Consider the following 22308-nt stretch of genomic DNA (forward strand, 5'->3'; position numbering starts at 1 on the left):
GTGAACAATTCAGGCTGACGTGTAATGCTGTCCTGTAGCTTAGGTGTGACCCTTGGTCAGGAGATCAGGAATGACTGACAGTCTTTCAAATGAATAAATGTAAATGTAGGTTTAGCTCGATACATTAGCATTTCTTAACCATCTGTGGGACCCTTAATTAACACATGCTAATGCTGCTCTCTATGCTTGAAACTGTGGATAGAGGGGGCCTACTGAAGGACACCCCCCTTCTCTTTACACTTTACATAACCTGTCTTTTAGCCACTTTATGAATTAAAGCTACAGCTTCTGTTTGGTGAAGGGTTGTCTTACACTTCAGACAGGGAGTTAAGATTTTCCTTTATGCTGCACCTACAATATTTTGGTAACATTTTACTTTAACTCCCCTTTATGTGGCACTGGTAAAACACTGGACAAATGACTGGTTGGCTATACTACCTAGAAATGCTAAATAGAAGAGGCTAACTTCTAGTGTTACCTTGATTTACTTTTTTTTTTACACGAAAGCCTCCACTCCTGTGTTTATGGCCTTCTTGACAGCTCTAAATAAAGTTGTGAATTCGAAGTGCTGTGAAGTGTGTGATGTTTTAAAGCAGCTTGGCATTCCCGCGTCAGCCACTTCTACAGCAGGGCTTCACAGAACCAGGGGGTTGCTGTTTCAAAATTAGCATGGACGCCTCACTTCGTCTCCCGCATTTGTCCCCCCGTCCCCTTCCCTCTTTGTTGTGGTTGTGAAGAGGCAGACCCAAACCTTCAAACATCTGACCCCTAAAGGCTGATTGTAGCTGGGTTTTACAAGGTGTCGGGACCTGACAAAGGTCATGAAGCTGGAAGGAGTGCAGAAGCGTGAAAAGTTAAAGTGGCACTACTGTTTCAGGACAGTCGTGGGTTGTTTTATTTCACAAAACAACATATGTGTCTAATATAGAGCTGGAGCAAGATGATAAATAAATATGATGCTGTCAGACAGAGTGGGATTAGATGATTTTTCTAACCCTGATGGGAAATGGAAGGAGAGAAACTGTACATTGGGGGGTTAATGTGCAACGCACTTGTCAACACCCAGTTTGCTGTTGATATGATAAACAAGGCAAACTTATCACAGAAAGTTTTTGCCCCTTCCTATGACTTACATATCACTACAACCTACGCAGCTGGTTGATTAATCAATCAATCAGCTGAGCAACAGAAAACTGAGTTAATCACCGATTTCATTTATCAAGCCAAAATAGCAGCTATTCTCTGTTTTCAGCTTCTTAAATTTGAGGATTTGATGCTTTTGTCTGGCGTATATGATTCTAAATTCAGTTTTTAGGTTTCAGACTTGGTCAGACAAAACAAGACTTAGAGCTGTGAACACAGATATTAGTCAGATATCAAAGGTCTAAACCTCAGAGCAGATTAACCCAGGGTGGAAATGCTAAGCTAAGTAGCAGCCTAATGTTTGTCCTACTCACTCTAGTCCACCTCTCCCTTTACACCTTACACACACACACACACACACACACACACACACACACACACACACACACACACACACACACACACACACACACAGTCAGCTGTTTCAGATGAGCCCTTGTCTTAAGTCATCCGGCTCGAGTTGCTTTATCTGTCTCAGGGTTGTGTCTGGACTCAGTGATAGAGGCACATCTCTCTGACTCGGTAACGCAGGCGTTCGCTCAGGGTGTGGATTGTTTGCATCAAGGATGTGTAGAGTCTGTGGTGTATGAAAACATGATCTGCCCAATGACTCGATTCATGAGTTCGGTGGCATTTGCTTTAGAAACAGCTTTGAGGAAAGAAGTTCATGAAAATGTATGACAGAGCAGAGTAAACTACGGGAGAGAAACGTGTTACAAATCTTAATATGGTTGAATCGATTTCTTTGTGACTGAATATTCCTGTAATTTTGTGAAACTATCAGACCAACAGGAGATGATAAAGCAAACTGTTAGAACTTCTTTCTCTAACTCAGATTTTCATTCACTTTTCTTGTGTACAGCTGAATGCAACACTATAAATGTTTTCAGGGAAAGACAGTCTGAGAATGCACAGTTATCCCCATATTTAACTATCAGTGCGTCTCCTCCCCCTCCTCTAAGATGGTCGTCTTTTAACCCTGCCCTCGGGTGTGGCCTTTTGGAACATGTTTGACCACTGACAAGGTTGGAAAACACACTTAGCAAACTAGTGCTGTCTGAGCATAACCCGACCCTCACTGAGTCAACCTGCACTGTTATGGTTCAGCTTGGTAGCCAGGTTGACCATGGCTAACCTGTGACAGTCTCCACTCTCAAACCAAACTGTCTCTTTGTCCGTAAAATTTCCGGTTTACACATGTGGTTGCGCTGGTGACTAGAGAGAAGGTGTTAGATGAAGAACTGAAGTTGACAGGTTGCTTGTTTTTGTTTGTGAGAACACCTCCGACACATCATCAAGGTCAACAACATTGTTTACTTCACCGTGGTGTTCTGAGGATAAACCATTCGCACTGCACCAGCAGCGACTCAACCTAGTGCCCCATCACGACTGGAAAAACTTCAACTTGAAAACACACATTGAGACATGGTAACAATTTGAAGAAAGCTGTCATATCAGCTTTGTTTGTGACAGAAGTTAAAATCATGAGTCATTAGCATCTCACAGCTGTCATAATGTTTTGATTCGCAGGAGGACTACAAGCAGCTGTATAGTCAAAACTCTTAGCCACACACTGTAGCTGAAAAGTATTTTAATCATCTTGCAAAAAAAAAGCATCCCAGAATAGATCTGAGGATTCATCCAGGGATTTGAATCCAGTTAAACAGTGAGTTGAGCATTAAGGGCTGTGATGGCAAGTGGGGTTTTGTTAAGAACAGGTAGCCTCTTGCTACCTGACCTCAGCTTAACATACGTGTCTGTCTGTGTGTGTGTGTAGCTACTGCTGCTCAGCGTATGCAGGGAGAAACCTCCCAGGCCTCTGCTGTCTGAGCTTTTGACTCTGCAGGAGATGATGTCACCACACTGATCATGTGACGCCAAGGAGAGTATTTGAGGCGTGTGTGTGTGGAGGGAGGCAGGCGTTCTGTGGCGTACGCTCTGACTGTCGTTTCCTCCATATTTGGTTCTTGCAGACAGGCTTCCCTCCTCTGTCGTCACTCCGCTCTGCTCTGCTCTGCTGTGCATGTAAGACCATCAAACTGCCAGCAGCTAGTAGATAAAACTCTAGATTAAGTTTCATGCCGGTTAAATGTTAGTTGAGGTTTTGATTTTAAGAAATGTCTAAACATTGATAAGGTGATTTCAAGGTGATAGCCACACCTCATCTGGTTGCTGCTTGCCTGAAATGAGTCAAAATAAGACATCTTAGCTGTCTTCAGTGCCTTTTAGGGAACGTTGTGTGTCTCAAATCAAGCATTTGCCAGGATTTACAAATTGGATGTGTACATCCTGGCACTGTTTCTCATTTCTTTCATCCGGAGAGAAACTGAAATGCTTTTTGAAATTTAAATGCCTGTGTTAATAATGAGGGGTTTTTCTGTTAGACACTAGTTTCTGTGGATGTTTTTTGAAAGTCATCATGTGAGGAAGATATCAGAGTGCTGCTTTCTCTCATTTTAATTTGACACAGTAACTGGGCAATCCCGGAATACAACACAAAGCACACTAAATAAGTAAGTCGTTGGCATACAATATGACTTTGGAATGATGTTACAATACACGTGGGAGTATAAAAAAAAAACCTACTCGCCAAAGCCAACAAAAAGCCCCAGCATCTGGCAGAGGACTGGGCCGGTTTCCCAACACTACCACTGTGTTTATCTAAGACTGCAGAGCCGACGTGGCACAAAGTTTATTTATAGGCTTCACCGGCGATATACCCTGTGGGCTTTGGGGCAGGTATTGTCACTGGTGCATGCTGTAGCCCCCATGGGAATTTGTCTTTGGACTCCACCTGAGCTGTGTGCTCTGTTGTGAGTTTCTGAGAAGAAGAGAGAAGGGACTGTGTGTGTTGGGGGTGGCAAAATTCGAGATTATAGTAAGTGGACAGTAAGAGGATATCTGACAGAGAGTATTCGAACAATATTGCAAAGTTAATATTGTTATTACATTATTAACCCTGCAGTCGCTGTTTGGTTTTAATTGAAAACAAACCAGTAAACATTTTGAATGTGTAAAATAATCAGAAATGGAGCCTACAAAGCTGAGTGAATTGAACTAACAACATTATGAGACAGAGGGAGAGATAATGGTTAATGTGAGGTGGCGGGGGTTGGTGGTGGCTAATGTTAATGGTAGCCTCTGGCTGTCTGTTGAGCACAGCAGGCTACATCAGCTGGCTGTGGCTGTGAGTGCTGTGAAGACAGATGGAGGGAATAAACACAGAGGAGAGAGGAAGGAGACGGTGAAAAGAGAGTGAATTGTGAGAAGAGGAACTGACAGAGGAGAGGGTGATGCTTGATTGCTATTTTTATTTGGGAAGGGGGTGGGCAAAATTGTTTTCAATTTCATGTTGCAATTGGTCCAAAACTTGTTGAGCCCAGTTTAGCATTAACTGCTAGCCTAGCTTTGTGTTCAATCGTGCTGTTGGAAGAACTTCAACACGGTTTTGCTTAACTAGGATAAACACATCCTGCTCTTCCATGTACTGAACACACATATATTAGTATCAGTCAATATCATCTTACTCCTGTTAGAATGCAAACAAGTGTATTTCCTAAAATGTCAAAGTTAACACCAGTCAGGTCTCATTATTGCTTGTTTGGTGAAGCAAGTACAATATATTTGCTATAAATTACTTCTAAATTACTTGTTTGAAATTCTTCACTGCAGCAACCGCAATTGTGTGGTTGCTGCAGTGTTAGTGTGTTTGTGCATTGCTCTTGTGTCTGTGGGTCAGCTCGTATTTCAGGCACAGCTGATCTCTACCAACCAGTGTTTTTTTTTTTTTTTTTGTATATTAAAAAAAAAAGTTGTATACGTTCCTGAGTTACCCTGAAGACCTGCAAATACAGAAGAACCCTTTCTTTTCATATAAGCTCAGCTTTTGATGGATTTCCTCTTCTTCTTCCTTGATTCTGATTCATTTTGTTCTGCTCTCACTGTCAATGCAAATACAGAAAAGTCATCAGCACTTCTGTCACTTCCTTCACACACACACACACACACACACACACACACACACACACACACACACACACACACACACACGCATGCACGCATGCACACCTGACCTGTCCTTGAGTTTTAGTGGCTATAACACTTATCATCGCTCTTGTACAGTTGAGCACATAATGCTTAGATAACACCCAGCTTTCACTCCTACCTGTTGAGTCAGATTGTTCTCAAGGTGCTTTCACACTCAGAGTTCTGTTTTCAGCAAATAATCCCTGAAACTGTAAATGACCAAAACTCCTATGACCAAAGAATCTGAAGTTGAAATTCATGTACAAGGGCACTTTTATATTACGGTGCATCTGAAGCATAAATTACAGAGATAACAGATCTGTTAATATATATTACATTTCTACATATATTTGAGTTTTGTAATTTCTGCAATTTCGCCTTTCTATTTTACGTTACATTTCTGTCAATTTTTCTTTTACTCACTCTTGCTTGCAGACTTGTGGATAAAATGGGAATTGCTTTTGACTCTATATCTTGAGGTTTTTTTTTTTAAACAGCAGTCAGAGGTCAACTACATCATTTGCATGTCAAACATCAATAATGTAGGATGATTGTTGATAAAAATTGTCTGGGTTTGTTTGCAGCTGGAATGAATGTTAAACGCATCTCGTCTCGGACTGAAATTTGACCTGTCAGTCCCCCAATATTTGGTGTTTGTGGCAGCAGGTAGTACTGTATATCTGTGGAACCAAATCAAGAAGTAGATTCTTGTGGTTAAAATACATGCAGAGTTCCTATAGACTTTTTAAGTTATACCACTGTATTTATTTGCAGCAAAATATACCAGCACTTTGCTTTGGGAGAACAAAAAGTTGAACCAAAGTACTAAATAATACTGGTGAAGGCATAATGGCTACATCTAAAAGGAAAATGTAATAAATCACTGCTTACACTGCTTGTAAAAATAATTCCTAGAAAGCATTTAAAGCCCCAAAGTTGTCTAGAAAAGAGCGTCTTGTCTGAAGGCTGTTCTGACTGTAGCTGCCTGAGCAGCAGCAGTAGCAGCTTATAGTTTGGCGGACGTCCCGGCCCCGGGAGGCTTTCTTCTGACCTTAAACTATCATCTGATATCATCTGATGCACAGTGAACACTGAGCAGCCCTGTGAGCAATCGTGAGTGATGCCTTACATGCTCGCACTGAAGGGAGCGTAGCGCTCGGCTCAGCTGACCAGCAGAACGTGGCTGATCTCGACAAACCTGCTGTTTATCATTGAACAACCGCGGATTGTCCACCGGTTGCAGTGGTTAATGAACTACAAAATTCACTTACCAGTCACAAACAGTTTTAGGAAGCGCAAACCAGTCTGGCTCGATGCTTGGCTCATTCCCGGTGGTGTTGTGTGTCAGTTTCCCAGATGCCAGAAGTGGTTTCAAAGGATCTGTAGCCACTTTGATAGTATGACTCTACCAAAGACTTTAACTACTATACTGCAAATAAAACATATATGGCTTGTAAAATGAGAGGAGCTGTGCATTGTGTTTGTCTCTGGACACCAAAAAGCACATCAAGTTTATACAACCTACTTTTAAATAAGTGTTAAATAATAAAACTTGCTTCCAATTAAGGTGATGTTGTGTCTCTTAAGAATATCTGAATCTGTAACTTTCAGTGTGGACCTAAGTGGTGAATCAACTGGCAAACACACGGACTGTGCCATCCCCAAAGCCATGCTGCTATTTCGGCTAATTGGTAAAAAAAACAAAAACATCATGAGATGTTAAAATGAATTTAGTGTATGAAATTAACTTCAAATATAATATAGTAGTAAGTAGTAAGTCTGTTTCAGGCCAGAGATCTGCTATCTTCACTTTGAGAAACACTTGAAATACAAATACAAATAAAACTAAAACAAAACTTTGTTATTACTGTATATGGAAACAATAAAGAACAGAAAACAGTCATGTTTGAGAGTCCACTGCCATAATGATGAGGCTGAAATACTCAGTGAAACCGGCTTTAAGTGTTTTGTTATTTGTCCCACTCCCTGTGATCAGGCGTTCAGAAAAGCTTTCAGAAGAAATAGGTACAGTGAAACCATTGAGAAAGTAGGAGCATTTCGACACTTTGTGGGAAAGATTTTATGGTTGCACCATAAATATGCCATCCATTATGTGTCGTTGCCTGTTAAGCATGCTCTGTCATGCTCTGTAGTCACCAGTGTGACTTTGTAAACTTTCAGACTGCTGTTGTTCTCTCTCCTTGTGCTCAAACTAAGCAGATAAGAGGGGGTAAATACTCAAGGAATTCATGTCGAATCCTTCACTTAATTTAGCAGTTTCTAGTTTCTATGGCAGGCTGCTGAGAGGAGGTAAGGCATTTTTTCTCGAATGAAATGTGTGTTTATGTGGCCCAAATGCGGCTGCATGTTCACACAAAGTCCTTAAACAGAGGGTAATAAGATGCCGGACCAATACCTGATCAGGTTGTGTCTGTTATGGTGACATGTCGGTGGGAGCTGACATAAATATACTTTATATTTGAGAATTGACTGGATGTTTACCTTTGCCAAGGAGGTTTTGTTTTCTGTCCTGTTTGTTTGGTTATCAAGCTCTGCGTACACCAGGAAGTGGCACAGTTAAATTACTGTGTCTATTTGGTTCTTCAAGCTCAGTGACATCTCGTGAAGCTAGTTGGTGAGCTACCGTCACAAGCTAGCCAGTTAGATATGGTGAAATTAGCAAACTGTTTTTTATTTACACATTCAGCAGTTACAGAGCCACATTAGCACTTGCAAGAATGCAAGTCTAATATTTACTCTCTTTTAGCTCAGAAACATCTGGCTCTTCTCTTCTGTGATCACCAGCTAGTAAAGTTTTTTAGTTCTCTGACTAAAAACTGACACCATGAGGGCAGTGAGAGCGAATCAAAGCAATAAAGTTGTTGGGCAGAAAGCCAAACAATGATCTGAGACTCTATAAAGCTCAGAGAGAAGCTGCAGATTCAGGTGATAATTGTAGGTTCAACACTACAAGCGATCGCTTTCATTCACCAAAGTTCAACTCAGTGCAAATGATTTGCACAGGTTTATTTTGCCCACGAGTGACTCCTTTAATCACAGCGACTCCACTGAAATTGAAATTGATTTCTCTGTGAAATGTTTCTATTTTAGGAAAGAAAATCCAACAAATAGTTCAGAGGTTGTGTGTTTTTGTTATTGGTCATTTTCAATAGTTTTCTATTGAGCTTTACTAAACATATGTAAATAAATAAAATCGGGCATAATAATCGTCAACATTAAAATTACACATTTAAAGGACTGAACATTCACTTACTGCTTGAAATGATTGTTCCATTTATATTGTCAGTTAAACAAAACTTTGAGATTGCGTCAGCTGCACCCTGACCTTCATTAAATTCATGTTAATTTCACCAAGGTTTAGGAGCAACCGAAAACTGTGTCCTACATATGCAGCTTATCTTAATCTTGGTGATGAAATAGTCACATGAATAGGTGATATTTGAAGTCTACCACTAGAAGAAAATCCCCAGTTATGCTTGAGTGTTGCTTCTTGCAAAAACCCAGAAAGACATTTATGCTGTAGACTAGATCCACCATCAGAAAATCTAACTTTAAATAGGATCCAGATTATGTGTTCACCATGAACTCCTTGAATTTTGCTGACCACTGCAGCTTTGGTGCTTTGGTTCGAAAAATCTTCTTGTTCCCGTCCTTCATTAGTGATTTTTGGATTAATGGCAGGTTCATGTGATTCCATCAAGCATGATTAGGAACAGCAGCAGACTGCTGAAGCAACATTATTCCTGCCTGACTGTGAGATGTTGAGTTAACCTCTGGAAACAACGCCAGGTTTTAAGAAGCTTTTATTTCACAGTAAAACGTTGGCAGGTTAAGAAGTTAAGCTGCCAGCTTCACAAAGCAAACATTTCAGTGTTAAATTAGTTTACACAGTCTTTTAATGATAATAAAAAAAAACTGTACTGTACAGAAGCAAAAGTAGCTGCTTCACCACACCCTCTAATGCGCATTGGATTTTATCTCCTCTCTTTGATTCTTCCTGACACTTTATACTGTGCACCCTTAAATAGAAAAGAAACTTCCTAGAAATTAAGTTTTGTAAAAAGTCTTTCTGCCGACAAAGCTTCTGTTGAAAATCCCCGGACACATGACTGTTACAAGGCTTAGCAAATGAAATGACGGCGACGGCCAGAACCGTTTCAGGAAGTTTGAATTAAGTCTCACTATTTCTCAAACTTCTCACTTAAAACTGAACAAACAGTTACAGTTTGAACTTCAGAAACCATGTTAGGGGATGTCATTAAACTACATGTGTCCATTTCTGGGATACCAAAGGACAGGAAAGAAATATGAGGCATGAGTTTCAGGCTGCAGTGTAGGGTTTGGTTTGCCTCTGAATTGGAACTGATTGCACATTTATAATTCTGCTCACAGATTCCAGTTCCTGTTGTCGTCTGTGTTGCTGTTCAGGGGATAGTTTTGTGTCTTGATGAGTTTTTATTTGATTGTGTGCATGGAGAACATGTCTGTCCAGTGGTTGCACCTGCTACTGTTAGAGTCTTAATTTACCGCACTTCTGTACAATGCTTCTTTCTGCCCTAGCGACCCCTTCAGTGTGACTGTACAGTCTTGTCATGTCACGTCATTCTGCCTACCAGTGACAACCTGCTTGTTTGCTAGTCTGAGAACCTAGAACCAGCACAAGTCTTTAGGTTTTTATGGATAAATAACCTAAAAAATCAAATTCAACCAAAAAAAGCTGCAACCACTAGCCAAATATTGTGTAACTGAAACTTTTCTTGGTTGAATTTGACTGGATTCAAAGGGTTTATATAGACAATAGATACATATACATACATATAGACAATTTGAATATGAGTAGATTTGAACTTCTTAGATCTCTAGTATCATAATATTTTGCCTCATGAACATGTATGTACATGTGTATCTGTAATGAAACCCTGGTACGCTGCTGCTCTTGGTGTTGTTATAGATGTAGTCTGCCAAAGGATTTTATTCCCCTCTCTCTTCCTCTTTCTGGCTCTGTCCCTCGACACGATTGTCCTTAAGGAGCTTACTGAGATTTGCTCTTTGGTGTAAACGGCTCGGCGAAGTCCCTGTGAGCCGCTTTCGCTCCCTCGTATCACTGAGTGTGGTGACACTGCAGCCAAAGACAGCAGGGAAACAAGATCTCTGACTTTAGGACATAAGCCAGGACAGCGCGATGAAGTGAGCCTAGCCCCTCTTTTTCCTTATGTTTTTATGAAGATTCATGACCAGGTATGACCAGGGCTGGTTGTTGTTGCTTGTTTACATGTGTGAAGTTGTATTTTCAAGTCTCAATATTTTTCAGCATTTTGATGCCAAACGCACGACATGTCCCATTTGGTATGTGGGTAAACAGTTAATGATAGTTAATGTTTGATTGATTGATTTGGTTTAGGGTTTTTTTATGTTCTTTTTTATGGTTTGGACCTTGCTTTTATTATTGTATTAATGTTTTATTTGGTCACTTTTGATTTATTTGGGCATTTGTATTTGTATGTACGTAAGATATTTAAGATTAGCAACTGTTGCGTCAGCGGCTAATGGAGATCCAATAAAATCAACAATGATCTAAAACAACAAACCAGGCACAGACACGTTTTGTCAATTGGTTATCTTTCAGGTTTGGACTGCTGGTCCAATAAAACAACAATCTTAAAATGTCACCTTGGACACAAGGAAACTGTGATGGGCTTTTTACATCATTTTCTGATAGACTAAATAATCAGTATATTGCTCTAAATCATTCCTTAATGGACTTTAATTTTTTCATCCACCAGACAGAGAACTTCCTCTTTATGACTGTTAGTTTCTGTTGTTCTGTCTGCAATGGTGTGTTTCTGTCTCGAGTTGCCCAGTTTTTCCAGGGTCTGTGATGCTTTTGGTTGACATGCTCATTGACCTGGTTTAACTGCCGTTTCACTCCATGTCTCTCCAGGCCGAATCAATCTGCCCCGGGTCTGATCGTGTATTCTAGCAGTTTTGTTGTGTTTTGTTTTGGTCTGTTGCAGTGAGCCATTGTTGTTGCAGTACCTGCTTACAGCGATGACAGGGCAGAAAAATGATGGTATTGGTTTTTAGCTTATCTGAACATAATGCCACAGCTGAGACCTGCAGAAGAAGCCAAATAAAATCAGATGATTCGTTGAGAGCCTACCTGCCACAGTTAGATAAGACAAGTAATGGAAAAGTTAATTAAAACATAGAAAAGAGGCAAACAAATAAACTGAGACAAGAAAGTCAGTAAGTGTGGGCAAAACCGAGACAGAGAAACAAGCCCCTCTGTGTTTGATTTCTTGCTTTTTTTATTGCTCTAAAGCTGATTTTGTGCACTGCTTTTTTTTCCCCAAGAAGAAACATCCAATTCAGAAGGAATCTGTTGTTTTCCTGCTTTCCCCTCCACACACTAGCTCTTGGTAGATGGTTTTTAGATGGTCCGTATACATGTATGCAGAGCCAGTTGTAATTCCAACCATCTTGATGTGTTTCCACAGATTCGACCGGCCCCGCCAAGGTGGTGAGAGCAGGGAACCCACCCAAAGCCAGACGTGGGGGAAAGGTAATAATCTGTGTTAGCATGTGTGTCTGTACATGATGTGTTCAGCACTGCTCCATTTATGGTTAACTAGTATTCGTAAGATGTAACAGGAGCAACATAGTTAACAAAAACAGGCATATTAGGCATTAATCAAAGTGAACAGCTGCAGTGTGACTTTACAGCTTCAACCATCAGTTCTCTAATTTGTGCATCCACCCTGTTTCCAACCCAATTTAAAAAGAAATGGACCTTGTGCTGCTCACAATATTATCTCTTCAGAGTACAAATTTGGTGTTTTTAAAACGATCACTGTGAGTACTTTGCCCACAGTGCAAATTGCGTGGTCATTCAAGATCTTTGCAACATTAGTAGGTTGACATGTTTGTACCAAGACTTGTTTTTGTACCAAGTCACAGTTCACTCTTCTCATCACTGATGTGTTTATTTGCAGCTTGTTGCTTTTTTTGCCTTTCAGTTTTTGTGTGCACTAAGCAAATGAGCTGTTAGCAGGCATAGCTGTTTTTTTTTCCTCACTGTAGTGTTATATGCTCAATGATCAGAAACAAGAGGGGTTTTAAAGGATCCTTTAAAATCAAATGTTCGTAGTTACTGTGTGGGATTAACTGTATATCACCATCTGGACTTTTTAATTTTTTTGTAGACATTCAACATGAAGGACACTGTTTTATGGCTGCAAGTACACCAAAATATAATTATTATAAATTGAGAAAACAACCTCTTATTTCCTGTACTTTATTATAAACCATAAACTCTGCGCCAGTTAAAAAAAGAACACCTTCATTTAACAGCTTAGTGAAGGTGTGATTAATGACAGATAAACACCAGAGAGCCAGTGTTTAACTCTTCATACTTTGTGGAATGCAGACATAAAATTCCTGTTAAGCCAATAGCCCAGCAGATGAAGCAAGCAAACTTGTCTCGAAGAGTTTCATTCACAACTTCATACCTTTGATTGCAGTCTCTGCTGTAGTACTCGAGGGCTGTTAACCACACCTAAACCACAAACCTTTATGGCGCTCTTGTTAACTGCAGTGTTGCAGGAACAACAGCCAGAAATTGACAAACTATAGGCAACATAGGGCTGAATATCGGAGGAAAAGGAGAAAAGCTTGTTGACATCAGGCAAGGACAATGACGAGAAAGTGTTTTTTTTTTGTTTTTTTTGGTAGATTTCTGTGCAAGATTTTGCAGCTTCTACACCAAATTGTCATGTAAATATTTAAATTAAACATTTGAATTTCTTGATTTGATGCCTGTTTGTTTTATTTTCAGTGCTTCAGTCAGAAACAGAGGATAAAAATAAAAGTGAAAGTGTAAACACATTCCTCTTTTGTTTGTGCCCTTCACTTTTAGTTTCCTCAACACGTGACAGTCCTGCTCATTTAGCTTTGGTTTTTTTTCCTTTCGTTTGTTGCTCAGGTTGGAGACTTTGGTGACGCAAACAGCTGGCCAACTCCAGGGGAGATCGCAACTAAAGACATGCAGGTAGGTGTTAATGTTTATTTGAGAAGTGTTGAGTCACAGGTTGGTAGATGTATAGAGAAAACACTGAAGAGATGAGGGTGATGTCTGTTGTCTAAAACTGTGACCACTGCACTGCACTGTAGTGAAATTGGGGAAATAAATCTCTATTAAAACCATCTTATTCTACTTAGAATAGTTGCATTAGGTGACCACAGACTCTTTTAGCAGCTTTAGTAGTTACAAGTTTCTTTTAAATTTATATCCATAACAGAGATCAGACCACATAGACAACTTAATGGAGTCTCTCGACCTGGTATAGTAGGGTTTCATTGTTGCTTGTGGTGAAGGTGGACAAGGTGCCCTTGTTGCTCCGTGTGATGATAAATCAAGACCGTGTGACTAGAAATCCTTGTAAAGTCACAGTAAAATGGAGGACAGTTTTCTGAGTGAAACAGAACATGTGGGTGAGGTGTAGTTACCAGAGGGATTTAAATGAGGTCCTTTAGATTTGGTTGGATCGCTCAAAGTGGGTGCAGCTTCAGCGAATACAGCGGAGCTGTGGTGAGACACTGAGCTGTAGAGGACTCGCTTGTTTCCGTCCACACCCCCCTCACCTGTGTTGTTAGATCAGGAAAAGGAGAGCGAGGGAGGAAAATAGACCTCAACTGCACTCTTTTGAAAATGTTGCCAGCTAACATCCAGAGACACACCTCTGACACATGATATTGCTCTGCTAGCTACTACATCTATTAATTTAACATTCAGGAACAGTTTTATGTACTGGGCGGGGTTTGTTGGTCACCACAAATCACATTTGATTGGGTAAATTTATCCACCCCCAAATTTAAGATGACTCATCAAAAATATTTAAAGGAACAGAGAAGGGAGAGATTTTGGTATTTACACAATAAGGAACTTAGATGTATTTTTATTTCACTGTGTCTTTAAGTGATGTAAAAAAAAAAAACAGGAACCATCATCACCCCCGTGTCTGCAGGAGATCGTAGGAGGGTAAATCCGGAGATAGGGCTGGGTGACCATAACAAAATCGTGGTACTTGTGAGTTGTTACCACAGTGGATATGTGACCTTATTGTGTGCATGACCAGGTGCTTTCATATGGCTTTAAGTTCAGACAAGAGCTGTGGTGGTATGATGTCAGGGAAAAAAAATGCTTACTAACAGTGGTGAAAAAGGATTAGTTTCGGTTTCTGTTACTCAGGTTGTTCTCAAAAAGTTTGAAAGGTTGATAAAACACTAACAGGGGATGGTGTTGGTTAAAAGAGCATCTTGGTAGCCTCAAGTCTGAAGTTATTATATTCACCAACCAATCAGAAAGAGCTGCTGAGCTTATCCTGCCACACATTACTGTAGTGTGTGTAGTTTTCTACAATAGGTATTTTAGTGGTTGTGGCTGTAATTACACAGCAGCTAAACAGCACGTCCAGACAGAGCGTCTGCTGGCCTGACTCTGTGTCCTCAGTACTGCATGTTTCTGTTTTTTAAGCGTGTTAGGGTTAGGCCAGGCTCACCACCATGCCAGGACCTCTTGGACGCTGTGGAGACGGAGCAAAGCAGGCTGACCAACTCTGAAATCATAAAAAGACAATCAGTAATTTTGGGAGAAGAATTCAAACACACACTCACAGTATGATGCAAGAAGTTTGGCTATAGATGGCATTTTTTCTTATTTGGAAACACCATACTATCAAAAGATTAGAAAATAATTATTAAATGACAAAGGGAAATAATGTTGAGTGTGTCACTATTCATCAGAAATGTCAAATGGGGCCAAAAAGAATTAAATGTCAGCCATCAAAAAGTTGATTACCGTATGTTTTCGGTTCTTGGTTATGTCAGTTCATATTATAGATAATCATAATTAAATTGTTCTCTGGTCTTGGGCCAGAAATGTTACTTTGCTGTTTTACAGTACATGTGCCTGACGATTTCTTGGTCTTCTCGTCTAGCTCACGGCAAGAAAGCAATTAAGAAAATTTGAACTATTCCTTTTAACAACAGAAAAAGTGGTCTTCGTCCTTAACAGTTACACCTTTTGCATACAACCTCTACTCTAGTCTAGACTGGCTCAGCTCAGGTGTCCATAGCCCCGTTAACCATGAATCCAACTTATGAATCCCGTCCCCTCTTTACTTATCCTGTCATCTGTTGGGCTGACAGGGGATGCATCTAATTTGTTTCCTCTTACAGTAGCAGCAGTAGTCAATCATCCCTCACAGTCGTGTTTCTATTTCTGATCTCTGGACGATAGTGTGTCACTAGGAGAGTGACCCCAGTAACCTCCCCTATTTTAGGCAGCCGGGTCTGAGAACATGAGGGAGAGCTTGTGTCCCCCGAGCAGGAAAATGTGGGTCGCATCATCAGAGCCAGGAATAACCGAGGGGTTCGGTGGCAGAAATCGAGGGTGGGAGGGGTGGAGTTTGGAGACGGTGGCCAAGCCCTGGGAAGGGATGTCCTTTTAGGGATCCCCCTCCCTCAATAAACCACGCTTGGATCTGTGCTGCTGCTATTCTTAGGGGGGTCGGAGTTCACTGTCCATCACGTAACATTTAAAGCTGTAAATCAATCACTGGATTCCACAGATTATACATGCAGGGAAATAGACACTGAAATTTGATAAAGGAGGAGTTTTGATTGCAGGGTTGTGCTGTAGGTTAAAGTTAAATTTAAATACTCCATGCAGTAATCCGCCCTGTTGTCTACTCTTTAAAGTTTTAAAATAAAAATTCCTACATTTATGAGGTGACAGTTGTATGAATTTGCACGTGTGGCTTTTCTCCAGACGAACAGAAAATCATTTTTAAGAACAGTTTTGATTATTAGTTAATCATTAATCAAGTTAGTTCCAGTTTTTCAAATCAAGTCAGGATGCATTGATTTCCTCTGTTTTAATATTAGGGCTGAGACAATTAGCTGACTAATTGTTATAATGATGATTGTTTTTTTTTTTTTTTAATTCATATTTTCATTCAGAAAACATTATCTGTCCTCTGGCTCCAGCTTCTCCAAAGTGAGAATTTTGTGTTTTTCTGTTTTATATCATTGTAAACCGAAAATAATTTGGACTGTTGGTGGGACGACAGAAGCAATAAGAAGATTGGGGCTGCGACTAATTTCGATCGATTATTTCGATCAACAATTAATATGTCTATTATTTTCTTGATTAATTGTCATTTGACCTATAAAACACCAGAAAGTTCAGTCATCAGTTCCCTGAAGACTAAGGTGGTAATGTCATCAAATGATTTGTTGTGTATGGTGAACAGTCCAAACCCAGCAGATATTCAATTTACTGTCCTACTAAGACAACAACAGATTTTCACATCTGAGAAGCAAAATAGTTGCTGTTTAATTTTCTGTATATCAACTGATTGAATTGAATCTCCAAATAATTATGCTCTGGGAACTTGTGACATGTGCTTTCCTCTATTTTTTTTTCCCCCTTTCTATTTCCTCTCAACAAAAATAGTTTTGTCTAAATATAACACTTGCATGCTTGTGTATAAGTTGAAAGAGTTATTGATCTCCAGTGGAAGCGGTATGAGATAAAACCCACAGTAAAAAGACTTTCTAGTTCACTTGCAGTCTTTGTAATCAAAACTTAAACTAACATATGTAACGTGTGGTGATACCATAACAGTTATCACCACAGCTTTATTTCCAGCTTTGTGTCCCGTGTGTGAAGATAGTGTAGTGTTTGTTTCTCGTGTTGGTTGGAGATTTGAAAACCACGATCATGAGTCTTTATTTTTCGTTGTGGAAGTTACTGTAACAGAAGCTTCATCCTGTGATGGAAGAAGAATGAATCAGCATGCTTGTGAGCTCAGCATTACTGTCTATATTTGCACGGCCGTTAAACCACACGTCTTTATTGATTCAGAAAACGCACTCCACCACTCACACCTGAACTTTGAACACAGTTGTCTCCTCTAACGGCTGATTTCATTCATTTCTCATTTCCCTGTCCTCGCTAAAAATAATTGCCTCTTATTCCCATCTGTGTAGAATCCAAAGCAATATGTAATGACACAGCATTAGCCATTTAGCCACTGAGATGATATTGGATGCACTTTAGAAAACCCAGAGGGAGCTCAGTAGACTGTAGATGCAGCAGATGCTTCTTATTATCCACACTTGTGCACCATTCACGTGGCATTTTCATTGTGTTTGATGACAACAGGAAGAAGCGTAATGCCCTTATGTTGTTTGAGCAGAGCAGCACAACACAACACAACACAACACAACACAACACAACACAAAAGAGCTTTTAAAGAGGCAATAATAGTTTTTTTTTTTTTCAGCCCGGCGCAGCGTAAATTGACCTGATCAGAAGGACTCACTGATGACTCAGTCAGGTGCTGAGACTTTACATCCTGATAAAGTCCCAGCCATTGACTTTTTGAGACTCCCAACTCATGTTCATTCTCTGTTTAGAAATAGAGCGTGTAATTCATCTTCTACATACTGTGTGTGTTTGTGTGTGTGTTTACATCATGGTCCACCTCATTGTCTTCTCTAAACTGCTCTTCCCTCCCTCTGTTCAGATCGAGGCAGTGACACGGACCGTGTCCTGCCCGCCGACTGTCAGGCAGGTCAGAGACTCATGGAGATCCACTGTAAGTTCAACCTGATGCCCATGAAACGTGCAGCCTGCCTACCTGCTGACATTCAGTCTCTGTATCTGATTTATGATACCAGCATTAAGTTAACAAGAGTGTTTTAACAGTGTCACAAAGTCTTAAGTAACACTCAGTGAAAGCTGGAAGCTGAGTCGGGGCTACGCGTTATAAATCTGAATAGTTTATAAACTGACTCTCAGCAATGAAAAACATCAGTCTCTGAGATGCTGATGGTTATAGATCCACCACTCAGTGTGTTTGCTGGTGATGTCTAATTTAGTAAGCAACAATTAGTCAGCAACTGTTTTATTGAGAACACGCGCAGTGTTAACACGCTTGCTAGCTTGCAAACTTTCTGATGTTGCTTCAGCAGCTCTGACAAACCTGCATGATTTCTTACTGTGGCTAAGCTTTTTGTGTTGTTGTGAGGAATGTAGCGAGAAAGACAGAATTATGCAGGAAGACAAACTTGCCTTCACAATAAAGGCCATGATTACCACACTGTAAGTATAATTGACCTTCAAAGTAAAAGCAACATATATCCCTTCATGACTGAAGGGATAAACTCAGCGAGACAACTGTTGACATCATATCAAATGTGTAGTTAAATTATATCATTGCAGTATGGGAGGTAAGATCCTAAGATTTAATTTTTAAGTCATCAGCATCATTTTAGGGTAGCATTAATCAATTGAAAATATTATAAAGATAACACAAAGTCTATCACCTGTAGCCATCAGCATCGTATACGTCGTTTTTCATTGCTGATACATGTATAGCCCCTCACTAACTTCATCAAACTGAAATTTGAGTTCTCCACACTTTTGTGTAAGAAAATATTAATAATAACTAATAATCACAAGTACTACAAATATAAATTAGTAATAAGTACTACAAATATGTTGCATACTTCAAAAGAGAATAAAAACGTTTTTGACATATTTGTGGAAACTGTCTGAACCTTGAGACTCTGGGGGGGCGTTTCTCACATCATCATTTACGAGCTAGCGATGTTAGGAGATGAGCTGTCAAGTTCTGTTGCGCGCTACAGACTGGAGAATGTCATACTGTATATCCTATGAAATCTGATACAAAGGCCTTTTCCCTCCTTTTTTCAATCCACATCCAATTCTCCTATTAGCCATTAGTGATATACGCTGCCTGTCCCTTAACAACAGTCAACATCTAGAATGAAGTCCAAGACTTGGTTCCACTATGGTCCTTGATGTAAAGACAGCATATGATGCAGGAGTCCAGATGCCAAGGAGACATTATACTTCCATCAAATCCATATAATAAATATGACGTACTGGTTGTAATTTACTGGGGAGGATGTGGGAGATTTGCCTTCTATTGGTCTTTATATCCTCGCCTCTGCACAATCATTTTTATGTTGACAGCACATTGTGCTCTTGCATTTTATGATAATTTTTTTTATTAAATAAGCTTCGAAGCTTTTGAAGAAATGCGTGGCACGCCTGGCCCGAACGATGCTATCTGTGGTACTGAAAGGTGGATTTAATTCCATCATGTAAGTTAGCATTTAACCTTATGTTTTGTTGTGTATGATGGCATCAGCGATGGGGGATGCAGACACATTGAGGCTGTGACTTGGACCACTTGGCTACTGATGACGGTAGTGAATCAGTATTTAGACCACAGAGTAAGGAAGAACAGCAGCACCTATTTTGGCTCTCTCGGTCCTGTCATGCCTGAATAAAGCCAAAATGAACATTTACATAACTGATACCTATGGCTGAATGACTTAAAAACATTTCTCTAACAGAGTGATGAAGCCAGAAATGTCACGTATTCAATATTTGACAAGGGCTTAAAAGTTTCATCACCTATACATTTTGCAGAGACGGTATTGGGACCAGTATAAGTATATAAACAAAATCAAATAAAATGTAATTGTAGGTTCCGCAGACAGTTTTATATGTAGCCTGGGTGGATCCTCCTTCACATCTTCGATGGAAAGTATCACAGAACATTAAATTAAAAGCCCTAACATGTCATTACACACTGATTTATCTGTCTTAAACCTTCAAGCAAACAGAACCAATGAGACGAAGGATCAGAAGCACTGCCCGTGATGAACACAAATGTCCAATATAGTTGATATGTGTTCCTTTGATTTCCTGAAATATTTTCTCCACCAGTCACGTTTTTTTTTTTCAAGACGTCGCTCATTACAGAATTGTCTGTGCCACCACTGTTGTTTTATGTTTGTTGAGACTCATTGTCAACAGTGTTGTTAAGAACTACAGTGCATGTTTGAAGTGGGTCTTTGAGTTCAGTGTGATTAGATTAGTCGGCATTATGGTACCTTGAAGGCTGAGCATGTCGAGTTGTGTGGGTGTGTGTACATGGACAGAATGGTTTGGGGCATGAAACATGTCGTACCTCTAGTTATTCACTCGACTTAAGACAAACGTTTTGCCTGACTTCTATGCAAACCCTTCAGGAGTGTCAAACTTGGCAGATATGTGTGCAGCTGATAGCTGAGCAGTCGTAGCACAGAGGAGCGGCTGAACTCTGTTTGATTTGAATAAACTCCCATATCAGCTCTGTGAGCAAAGATAACCACCAGAGGCAATTCATGTGCGCTGAACTACCCTGTGTCCGTTAGAGCTTGTTAGCCCAGGCTTGGCTGGAGGGCAGTGGTAGTACCCGTGTAGCTTTGGTGCAGCCACACATTATAATGAGACCGAACAAAAGACAGGATAATGAAAAGTCTAAACCACATGCAAAGTCTGCTTTGTCCCAGTTTCATTGTGACCCTGAAGAGGTGGCATTTGCAATGTCAACCTGAAGGGATAAATTGACTAAAACCTCCCAGGCTGATTTGTTATTTATTTATTCTTTGTTTATTCTTAGACTTTCTTTTATTGATAATCATGTGCTCTTTATATTTATTTAGCTAATCTGATGTTAGCTTTAAATAATAGGTATTTGCTGGATACATACATGACATGATGCTAAACGACTAAGGCCAAAGCTACACGTCACAAAGGTCAGCAGAGTCTCTGGTTTTGTAAAGGCTAAAAGTAAAGACCACCTGTCAAACTCTTTGAATACTGAGCATCTCTCGTACCAGAAGCCCGTGCTCGCCATTATGCCATGTTGAGGAATCCAATGCTTGACAGAATTAGCATAGCATATATGCCTGCTAGGTAGGCTTGTTACACTACGATTGGACAATCAGTGTTCAGGGGAAGGGTTTAGCTAATAGTCGACTGCCTGACTGTGCATGTTTAACCATAAAAACTCAGGTTCCACTTTGTCAAATCAGAAGAGAACATTGTATAAATTTGTGTCTATGCCTCTAATTTCAGTCAATTTCATTTCCTGTAAAAATGTGTTTTGCAGAATAGTTTTATGAGATGTTAATAACATGAAGTGCCCAGTGTTTCTTTTGTTGTTGTCTCCTTTGATGGTCTTCACTGTTTCTCCAGCTCTTTTCTAAATGTGCAAATGTCCTGTTTTGTCTCCAGGCCCCCAAGAGGTCGACAGCCAAGAAGGAGTCAAAGGAGAAGAGAGAGAGCAACGAGGAGAGCAAGGAGAACCTGAAGGCCAAGTCAGACGACTCCGGAGAGGAAAAGAATGGCGACGACGACTCCCAGAAGAACGGGCCAAAGAAAAAAGGTAAATCTGACTGGACAAATGAACGTTTTAACATGCTGAAAATCCTAATTATAAAGTACTCTACATAATAGTATGCGTTAATGATAGCATCCAACCAGGCTTGTGTTTTTCATGTTAAACCTCAGCATCATATAATGGCCACCATACAGAGGATTTTTGATAGAGGTGACAGACATGGCCTTTCCACTGGCACCATCCTCAGGCCAGTGTTTGACTAAGGTTATGGTTTATATTGATAAAATAAGTTTTTTTGTTTTGTTTTTGGTGCCTTTTCAAGCACCACTGCATAGTATTTTCTAAAGAGGCTATGGGAACTGGTTAAGTACTTATTCAACTTGCTAGTTAACCGGCTTGTTGGATCCTCAAACACTTTCACTTTCCAACTGAGACTGGTGGGTTTTCCTAGTGTTGTTTCCCTCATCGTCTTTCTTTTCTGTTTTTTGTAATTACCTCACACAAAAAAGTCCACGTTTCTTGTTAGTTTCTTGTTAATAATGATGTGACTGACTTTAATTACTAAGCACATCAACAATAAACAGGAAGAGTGGACATCATTGTTCTGTGCCCCTTTAGAACAAAGAGAAGAAAGTCTTTTACTACGCTGCTTTGATAAGTGGCTTATGTCAAATATAATTTTTGCCAAATACAGTGTGTTCTTGATAGAGACATGTTTACTCCAGATGTGACCAGAGCAAGAGTAGAAGCTTGTGATGGATGGTTGCAGTTTTGGCAGCAATAAAAGGTTTAAATTGCACCAGCCAGCCCAGGCAGCGAGTGTTTTCTGACCTTCACAACATGGTAGCCC

At 40.1% G+C, this 22308-nt stretch overlaps 1 protein-coding gene across 2 annotated transcripts in view; it reads left to right on the forward strand.

Moving 5' to 3' along the window:
• Positions 1–22308, forward strand: part of larp1 (La ribonucleoprotein 1, translational regulator) — a 45236-nt gene that overhangs the window by 5432 nt on the left and 17496 nt on the right. The window contains exons 2-5 of one of the 2 annotated variants that reach the window (XM_041051120.1): positions 11688–11752; positions 13172–13237; positions 17781–17852; positions 21353–21503. In XM_041051120.1, coding sequence (XP_040907054.1) covers positions 11688–11752; positions 13172–13237; positions 17781–17852; positions 21353–21503 — 354 coding nt within the window. The remainder of the gene's footprint in view (positions 1–11687; positions 11753–13171; positions 13238–17780; positions 17853–21352; positions 21504–22308) is intronic. The other variant, XM_041051121.1, reaches the window with a different exon arrangement.

The sequence above is a fragment of the Toxotes jaculatrix genome, chromosome 12 (genome assembly GCF_017976425.1).
Source record: "Toxotes jaculatrix isolate fToxJac2 chromosome 12, fToxJac2.pri, whole genome shotgun sequence".
In the NCBI taxonomy this organism is placed as follows: Eukaryota; Metazoa; Chordata; class Actinopteri; family Toxotidae; genus Toxotes; species Toxotes jaculatrix.